The sequence below is a fragment of the Mchenga conophoros genome, linkage group LG16 (genome assembly GCF_057382185.1).
Source record: "Mchenga conophoros isolate Kocher_MC1m ecotype Shallow Benthic linkage group LG16, M_conophoros_male_GT1.1, whole genome shotgun sequence".
NCBI lineage: Eukaryota > Metazoa > Chordata > Actinopteri > Cichliformes > Cichlidae > Mchenga > Mchenga conophoros.
The window spans coordinates 23,250,578-23,260,640 of NC_140541.1; the positions used below are offsets into that span (position 1 = coordinate 23,250,578).

The 10,063-nt window shown below is 40.8% G+C and overlaps 1 protein-coding gene across 1 annotated transcript; it reads left to right on the top strand.

Annotated features, from left to right (window-relative positions):
- The first annotated feature begins 5,934 nt into the window (after window positions 1–5,934).
- On the top strand, window positions 5,935–8,544 carry dlx2a (distal-less homeobox 2a). Its single transcript, XM_085249230.1, has 3 exons — window positions 5,935–6,472; window positions 6,905–7,089; window positions 7,246–8,544. Exons 1-3 carry the CDS (start codon window positions 6,154–6,156, stop codon window positions 7,570–7,572), a joined length of 831 nt encoding a protein of 276 aa, XP_085105356.1. The 5' UTR covers window positions 5,935–6,153; the 3' UTR covers window positions 7,573–8,544.
- Window positions 8,545–10,063: the final 1,519 nt, after the last annotated feature.

Here is a 10,063-nt window from a genome sequence, read left to right on the forward strand (position 1 = left end):
TGTCATTTAGTGCCTTTCTCCCATTTAAAATCAGCTGACTGTAACTTTAAATGAAATAAAACCACTTAAGTTGACCTTGGTGTCTCTCCAACTGTACTCAGGATATAATTAAATACAATTACGTTTTATAAATTTTTTAAATTAGGCATCATTTTTTGTACATATTTTACCACAAGCACACTTAAAATAACTCTATATTAATACATTAATTCATATTTAAAATTAGGGGAACTTCAAAAATATGCAAATTTCATTACAATCCAAAAACGTTCTTAAATCAAGTCAAGTCATGTGAAGTGGCTTTTGTTGTCATTTCAACCATACATATGACATATAACGGACAAACACAGGACTACGTAAAGTGCAATGTGCAAAAAGAAATGCAAAAATAAACAAGACAAGACAGTGCAATGGAAATGTACAAAATGCTGAGTATTGTGCAAAAATAACTTGGTGTCTGTAGGTGTGTGTGTGAGAGAGAGAGAGAGAGAGAGAGAGAGAGAGAGAGAGATACTGCAGATAAGTGCTTGGTAGTGATGTGTATGCAGGTGTGCGTGTGTGTTTCTTTCAGTCCGTTCACTGAGCATTCAGGAGTCTGACGTCTTGGGGGAAGAAACTGTTCCGTAGTCTGCTAGTGAGGCCCCGGATGCTCCGGTACCTCTTTCCAGAAGGCAGCAGGGGGAAGAGTGCGTGTGAGGGGTGTGTGGGGTTCTTCACAATGCTGGTGGTTTTGTGGATGGAGCGGGTATGTAAGTGTCCCTGATGGAGGGAAGATAAGCTCCAATGATCTTCTCAGCTGCTCTAACTATCCGTTGTAGTGTATTGCGATCCGATACGGTGCAGTTACCATGCCAGGCAGTGATGCAGCTGCTCAGGAGGCTCTGGATAGTCGCTCTGTAGAATGTGGTGAGAATGGGTGGAAGGAGATGGGCTTTTCTCAGCTTCCGCGGGAAGTAGAGACACTGCTGGGCCTTCTTGGTTATGGAGCTGGACCAGGAGGGACCAGAAGAGGTTCTCCGCCAGGTGGACACCAAGGAATTTGGTGCTCTTGATGATCTCCACAGAGGATCCATTAATGTTAAGTAGGCAGTGATCTCTCTGTGCTCTCCTGAAGTCAACAATCATCTCTTTGTTTTGTCCACGTTCAGAGACAGGTTGTTGACTCTACACAAGTCTGTTAGCTGTTGTGAGTTATATTAAAAATAATCTTGCAACAAATAGATTAAATGTAACTTTACATACTGATAACAGTCAAAAATATAAACAGCTCATATAGGTGTACATAAACAATGTATATAAAGTGCAGAAGAGTAGCAGAGTCCTTAGTTTTTGGGTAAGCTTCTTGAAAGCACAGAGCAACTTTTGAGTGGTTCACCTTGATATCTTTCTCACTGATTTAGAAATGTGACAAATCTCCAGCAAAATGTACGCCACGAAACGCCAGATACCTCTATCGTGGGCATTACCTTTGATCATCTGAAATCAAGCAGAGTGATGTGATATCTCAGAACAAGAGTAATAAAAAAGAAGATCTACATGATGAAAACCAAAACCTGCAGAACGATCTTTGCATATTATCTCTGTGGGATTCGAAGCGCTGTGAAGAATAACATCAGTTTCTCGCCAGCTTCTGTCAACATTCCTGCAAAGATCATCAAAACATCATCATCATTGTTCTGCGCATAACGGATCGTGCAGAATACAGTGAAATTAAACTTGCTTTGGGTTTATTTAGGATTTCAGACTTTCCATTATATCCTCGCACCAGTAGCAATTAGTATCTAAATAAACAGGTCAGTCAATAATGAGTCTGACATCCGCTCCAGATGGCAGGAGATTTCCTCCTGTACTGCCCGTATTGTTATTTTTGCACAAGCAGTAAAAACAGAGACTAGACACTGTGCGGCCATGGAGGGGTATGCTGTTTTCTGTTTTGTTTTTTTCACTTTTCTGACTTCTGTTTTCCATAACCTAAACTCAGGATGTGCACATGGTATCACATCAGGAAGAACTCAGACTCTGTTTGCCGTTTGAGTATAAAAACAGATAAGTGAGGCTTGAGATCAATACTTCCTAAAAATGTCAGGGTGTTTATCTCTCACAGTGATTTCCTGGCTTGTGTACTTTGATTCCTCAAGACAAACTGTGACAAACTGTCAATATTAAGCACTGTTGGCCTTTTATAAGCACATCTTTCACTCTTTTCAAAGGGTAAAATCAGGCTGATAGCCTATAGACTGTAATTCAACCATGATTGTCAGAGTTAATCATTTGGACTGTCTATTCTGTATCTAACAAGTTTATGTGACACCTCGATGCCATAGATACACTTTAACTCATTTGTAAACAGGAAGTTATAAAGAGAAATTGTTAAATATTTTTGATAACATATGTGATGTTTCTATGTACAGCAGACTGCTTGAAAAGGAGAACAACAGAGGTTTTGTGGTGCGGCTAGATTGAGAAATTAGTAATTACTATGTATGTCCTCATGGTATTCTTAGTCTTGACATAAAGTCTGAACAAAGTTGTGACAATGCTGAGGTTATATTTGACAAGCAACACACATGTTGTAATTTGAAGCAGCGTAACAGTTTCTCTTTCTATTCAAGAAACAGTAAATTTCTTTTATAATACGAGTGCTAATATATTATTCGAATGAAGTATTTTCTGCCATAGCTGCTTTGAAAGATTTATGTGCTTTCACTCTTGTTATTTGTTATTTTTAAAATTTATTTAATTTTTTTTTACTTTAGGAATAAACTGACATGCAACTCTGTGTGTGTGTGTGTGTGTGTGTGTGTGTGTGTGTGTGTGTGTGTGTGTGTGTGTGTGTGTGTGTGTGTGTGTGCGCAAAGCTTGTTTGATTACTGTGCTGAAAGCCGGTCAAGAGCAACTCGTGTAAAAATAGGAAATTTGACATGCACAATGAAAGCTGCTTACATCTGTCTGCAGTCATTTGGCATCATTTCCATGTCACCGAACACGGGGAAGATCCGCTACACCAGCTGCTCTGCAACAGAGGGATGAAATCACATTTATAGTCACTAAGAGTGACACGCGAGTGACATGAAAACAGAAAAGTTTGACGCAGCAAGAAAGAACTGCTCCTAAGGGTGACAGAAAAGGTATGGGAGGAATGTCACCTATCGTTAGCACACGGAGCCTGAGCTGTTGTTTTGGCACATCCTGATGCTGATTGTGACTGTACTGTGAAATCACTCACTGTAATCCCAATATCTAATGATTTGTGCCTTCTCCAGAGGAATCTTCTATCCCATCAACTGACTTTAAAGCTGTTTAGTTCTTCCTCTTTGTGGCATAAATGACACACAGCATAAGCATCTTACTCGGAAGAAGCAAACAAGCAAACTATGAAAAGAAGATATTTTCTTGTATGACTACTCGTGTCCCCCTTCTCCAGTCTTTTAAGGTTTCCATGTGACTCTCCTGGAGAATTTCTGCTCATTCTGGCTCTGATGATGATGACGGGGCAGCTGAATGCAGAGACTTTGTTCCACTAATGAGCAGTGACATGCAGCTACACTGACCTATGGTGACAGAGGACTGCCCACATCAGCAAAACAATGGACTGATGGAATCCCCCCTGAACTCGAGCTATGGGGTCCTGCTACACCCTCACTGTTGAGAAGGAAATGGTTACTCGTGTGACCTGAACTGGGTCATAATGGATGATGATTTATTGAATCAGAAGGGTGACTGCTCGGAGCTATCACAGATAAAGAAAATTAAAAGGGAACTTCACTGATAATACAGAAGATTTAACTCATTTGTCACTGTCATTAATAGTTGAGTGCTAGTTTTAAAAAAATGTTTTTAAGCCTCAGATGAATGTGCTTTAGTTTGGTGTCAGCACATCTTTACCTGGACTTCGAAACAACAGATTTAGAAATCAGCTCTTTCATAATCAAGCAGACTTTAAAACACACGGTGCTGCAAGGATGCATGAATTCATAATTTCTGCTGCATTTCTATTTGACCTGTCACCAAAACTATGGATATTACTGATTTGTATCCTTCTCGCTTGTGTATCTGTCTTGGTCATATCTAGTAGATTTCTTGATTAATTCAGTTCATTATATATATATATATATATATATATATATATATATATATATATATATATATATATATATATCACTATATATGTGTGTGTGTAGGGCCACTTTGGAGCAACAGTTACCTCATGGTGCTTTATACTGCAGGGTAAAGAACCAACAAGATTAGAGTTAAAAACTCAAAAAAGTCAGATGATCCACTATTATAAAGAAATGGGCAATAGTGGGAAGGAAGAACTCCCTTTTTAACAGGAAGAGAAAGCTAGCAAAACCAGGCTCAGGAAGGAATAGCTAGCTATTGTGGTGAGTTAGGTGGGGAGAGGAAGAAGAAGAAAGAAAAGAAGCACAAAGAGAAATAAGGACAAATAAAAGGAGTGAATAAAGAAGAAATGCTCAGTGTGTGTCAGAAGTCCACCAGAAGTCTGAGCCCATAGCAGCAAATAAAAGGGGTGGTCACCTGATCCAGCCCTAACTATGAGGTCTGCCAAAAAGTAAAGTTTTAGGTCTAGTCTTCAAAGAGGGAAGAGGGTTTCTGTCTCCTGAATGCAAACTGGAAGCTGGTTCCACAAGGGAGAGGAGAGGAGAGCTACAATGCTCTGCTCCCATTTTACTTTTAGAAACTTTGGGAACTAGATTGTGAAATCCTTGTGGGCTTCTATTTAAAGATATGATGATTTGTGCATTTTCAACTAAAAACTTCTTCTTTTAACTGACTGGGTAGTCAGCTGTTAGCTGCTAAGCAACACATCTAAGCAACTTGTGGCACAAAGTTTACGTGTGGAGTTTGAGTTGAACTTTCTGAGGGTATTTTGACAGTATTTGTGGTTGTTATGTATTATACGTTGTGAGACTGAGGAGACTATCAGAGATGATTCATCTCTAGGCTTTCACTTTATGACTATATAAAGAGTAGCCAGAGTTCAGTGCAGGTTTCTTTATAAACCTCCAGAGAGAGACTTGTTTTTGTGGAGATGCATGCTGGTGCTAACCTCATCAACACAGAGCAGCCTGCTTTAGGCTTTAGGCGTGTTAATAAAAGGAACTATGCTGCCATCTTATGGCGACAACTGCACTTCCGCTCCGTCACTACCTGAACTTTCCCAGGATCTCCGGGAGATCTGAACGCATCACAGTGTCAAACGACCAACACACCTGGACTCCTCACGCGGATGTGACGTAGCTTAAATCACCATTAGTTTATTTATTTATTTATTTATTTTTAGAGTTGTGCGCAGACAGAAAAAGAGAGGTAAGTGAACAAAAGGGATTTTGTGAACAAGTAAATTTTATGACCTCTGGGTGGCGCTGTAGTTATTCTCCACAGCAACAAAACCTTCACCTTTAGGCGATATCCACAAGGTTTGGTTTTGTGTCAGCTCCTTGAGATTTCCCTTAAACAGTCCCCTCCTTATCTAGTTTGCTTCTGACAAAAAAGAAGAAAAGTGTTACTGTTGCTCAGGGTTTTTTTTTTTTACTATAAAGAACTGTTAAGCTTTAATAAACAAATTCCAACAAAAAACATACACTGTACTGCAAGCCAAAAACTGCTTCTTGGCCCAGTTTAATGCATCGTTTTCCTAACGTGCAGTAGGTGTTATCCATTGTCCAAAATCAATATTCATCTGGTTTTAAACGGCAGTTTGCGCGTGGAGATCAGGCCTGGTTCTGCAGGCTAAACCTTTTGAGATGCTTTTATGTAAAACTATCCGCAGACAACTGGGACAGACAGACCTGAAGAAATAATGGAGGGTGGACGCGGTGGGGAGTAGTCAGTCGTGCAGCCCTTACTCATTGGTTGCCTCAGACACAGTAGCTCTCCCTCTCACTCTCTCATAAATGCGCTCCCACCGCCGACCGTAGCAGATAATCACAGGCCACTGTGAGAAGGACACACCTTGCGCTGATTTTGCCAAGGTATACACGGGGATGCGTTTTGATTCACGAAAGGGTGTCATCAGTGCAAGATTTGAGTCGTGCTTTACAGCCTGTCGCGCAATCGCCTAGGTCGCGATTTTTGCGATATTCTTTTTTTTTTTTTGCATAGGTTAGTGGGCTGCTCTCCCCCAGTTCCAAGATGACTGGAGTTTTCGAGAACTTAAATACTGATATGCATTCGAACCAGATTACCTCAAGCAATTACCACAGCTTGCACAAATCGCAGGAGTCCCCGACTCTGCCGGTTTCCACGGCGACGGACAGCAGCTATTACAACGGCCAGCAGCCTGGGCACTGCGCCGGGTCACCGTTTGGACAACTGGGCACTTACCAGTACCACAGCAGCGCCACGAGTTCTGTGCCATATAACGCAAAGTCATACGACCTCGGTTTCAACTCATCGTATGGTACATACGGTTCTTATGGCTCCAACTCATCGCCAACTCCCGCAGACACAGGTAGGCGAGCTCTCAAGTTCGTTTTAGAGCATTTTGCATGTATTCAGTGGCTTTGTCTTTGACCAAAACGCACTGCAGAACATGTCTGAGTTAATTTGTATGCACAGTATTTGACAAAATATTATTATCTGACTAAAATGTATTGATGCTTTATTTTTCTTGTATGAATATGTAACACGATAAACTGTTTTATTTATTTCCAAAGAAAGAGCCTACAGATCCACAAAGTGGCCTATTTTGGCTTTTTGTATTTTTTTAGTAGGGCCTTATAAATATACATAATTTAATCAAATCAGGTTTAAGGTATTTGGGGTACACAAATCTGACAAACCTAAAGTGACAACAGTGCAAATACGCCTAGCAGTTCTGCAACACTGAAAAATGCCCAAACCCTTCGTGCCTAACGTGAATTGCATTTGAATGTTCCCTCAGAGAAAGATGAGAGCGAGCCAGAAATCCGGATGGTTAATGGAAAACCAAAGAAGGTCAGGAAACCTCGAACCATTTACTCAAGCTTCCAACTGGCTGCACTTCAACGGAGGTTTCAAAAGACTCAGTATTTGGCTCTACCAGAACGGGCCGAGCTGGCAGCGTCGCTGGGCCTTACGCAAACACAGGTGGGTAGTCTGCATCTGTGGGCTCATGCGCTGTCAAATATCCACTGCATGTCTCAGTGTGAAAACAAATTAAAACTGACAAAGATGGGATTTAAGGGGGAAATATCGCTTATAATCGATTTTAAGCTTAAATTAGTTTCTTTCTTTTTTTCTCAGGTTAAAATCTGGTTCCAAAACCGCCGCTCCAAGTTCAAGAAGCTGTGGAAAAGTGGAGAAATCCCCCCAGAACAACATGTTGCTTCCAGTGAATCTCCCCCGTGCACGTCTCCACCAACTACCGCCTGGGACTTTCCACAGACTCAAAGAATGAACAATGTCAGCTCTAGTTTACCTCAGAGCAGCAGCCCTCCAAACACAACTGCGCCTTCGTCGTTTTTGGCAAACTACTCCTGGTACTCAACTACGAACTCTGCCACGCATCTGCAGCCTCCTCTGGTTCAGCATCACCACAACTCCGCCATAAGCGCTGGGACAATATTCTGAAATTTAAAAGAGAGAGCGAGCGAGAGAACGAGAAAACGTCGGGTGTAAATCGGACAATACTGGTGAATAAAGAGAAAATAAAATGCCATTACCTTCATTTTGCAGACCTCGTGCTTGCACCATACGAACTTTACGCGCAGCATCTAGGAGATTTCATGGAACCAGACAGGTTTATGGACCTTGCCAGTTTTCGTGCTTACAAATGGTAGACTCAGATTTCTACAGTTATTTTTGTATTTATTTATTTTGTTTATGTGAGTGATGAATGAACCACTATTACCCAAAGCAATCACAGCATGGGCGCGAGCCCATATACTTTTACTTGGACGTCACTTTTTCTTCTTCTTTCTTTTGTTTTTTTTCTCTTCCTTTTTTATGTGTGTTGCCATCCCTGCAAAAAAATAAAATAAAATAAAACATGAATCGCAGGACAACCTGTCACAAATGTAGCACAAGTTAACTGTATGGTGCCTTTTTTGCAATATGACCTCATTTATGTTGTGCGATCAAAACAAAACCAGCTTACCTTTATCCATTCCTCACGTAGTTCATCTGAATAGTCCGGGGGGATAAGTGTTCCGATCCACGTTTGTAAATATTTTACAACAGCTTTTTTTTCATATCCCACCTCGCTTTGACTTAATTTTATTTTTTATTTTTTTGTCTTTTTCTGGCTCCTCATCCATTAACCACCGTGAGCTACTGATTGTCCCGCCCTCTGACTTGTATCAACACTAAATTGTATTTTCTTTTTTTGTTCTGGTCTTATTTATTTTAGCAGTGTTTCATATATGGCCAGATTTTATTTAAATAAAATGTTTTCTGTGCATTTGCATCCGAGTTTGTATGTGTGTATAAATACATTCTATGTTCACTAAAGCTGGATTTACCCTCTCAAAAAAAAAAAGTAAATAAATAAAAATAAATCATTTTAGAAAATGAAGGCATGTCGATGCATTAAGATTTATTTATTATTATTTATTTATTCATTTAATTAAATTTGTGCCTTTTTTTATTAAATGGGTTTAAAAATAAATAAATAAAAAATCTTAGGAAATAATTTGTTGTAAAAATGTAGCCTGTAGTTACATGAAGGTCTTGTGGTGCTATATCACGAGCGTGGACAAGCTCCAGGGCATCCAGGGGGACTCCTGAGTTGTCTCGGTTGAAATTTACTTCTGACTGCCGCCAGCAGCTGCTTATCCGAACCGAGGCTCGGGCAGGCAGGCAAGCAGAGACATAGGCCCGGGGGGCGCACGCCGAGCTTAGAGCGACAACATCACCAACACGCCTTGGCATGCGAGAGGAGAAGACGAGGGTGGGTATGAATGAGCACAAGCTCGTCAGACTCTGTGGAGTCACAGAGCCGCTTTCCAGACGTTTTATGAACTCAACCTAACAAGAGAAAAGAGACAGGAACTCGAGAGCCAAGACAGCCTGCAGCTACAACATCATGGAAACATTTCTCACGCCTCACAAGCGAGGTCTCTGATCTTCGAAGACGAGCAGCTTGACCCACATTATTTGGCTGCTTGTAGGGCCTGTGGGCAACATGGAAAACACAGGCATACGTCCAAAAAAACAATTTATTGGAGCCATGCAGGAAACCCTGTTTTATTATAGATTTAATTGAGAAAATGTTTATTAGAGATGTTTTGACTCCAACAGACAGGTAGAGCGGGGCTCGTGTAATTTACACATGGCTCCCACACAAAGATGGTGATATACGGTGCATGGTCCCACACGCTTCTCTTCAAAAGACTACAGGCCATAAAGTGGGACCTCTTCCTTGTACATAATTAAGACTGCAGCTTGTCAGCGGTTGCTGTATCTGCATGATGAAGCCCCCCACCAACCAACCCCCCCCCCCCCCCCCCCCCAGGGCTGACAGTATCAGACACATGCAGCCCCCCTATGTACATACGTCTAAAAAAAATCAGTGTTGCAAATAGTGTACAAGCGTGCACTTAAAAAATGCTCCAAAATAACACATTTTGCTTGCTTTAATTTATTGTTTGCGTCATAAAATAAAATAAAGGGGGGGGGGGGGGGGGGGTTCTGGGTGCTTTCTGTTGCTCCCTGTGATTTCATTCATGGATTAGAGCTGCTGTGGTTTATACTTTTTGCATTTCTCTGGGCAACTTGTAAATGCCATACCCCCCTATCCTAATTTATACCCTGATCTGTAATTTCATCCACATTTGCTCTGGTTTGAGCATTCTGGCTTTCAAATCTGAAAGCCTGCAATTACTATATAATTCTTCGCAATTTTAGATGTCCTAATATGGGGTGTAATTTTTACACAAGACAATTTCCCGCTATTTCAAGCATCAACATTGTCAAAGTTGTATGTACATAATAAATGGGAATATCAATGCATAGTTTTTAGCCTAACATCTTGACTCGACGGTAATTATATCCGTGTGGAGCCTACGCAGAATTAGCCTGAATTGCATGGTAACTGCTGCTTTAAATTTTAAAAAATTACTCA

Excerpts from the sequence above, each read along its gene's own strand:
- dlx2a (XM_085249230.1), top strand. The coding sequence starts at position 6,154 with ATGACTGGAGTTTTCGAGAACTTAAATACTGATATGCATTCGAACCAG. Across the intron at positions 6,473-6,904 it reads GCCAACTCCCGCAGACACAG|AGAAAGATGAGAGCGAGCCA; the intron begins GTAGGCGAGCTC and ends ATGTTCCCTCAG. Across the intron at positions 7,090-7,245 it reads TGGGCCTTACGCAAACACAG|GTTAAAATCTGGTTCCAAAA; the intron begins GTGGGTAGTCTG and ends TTTTTTTCTCAG.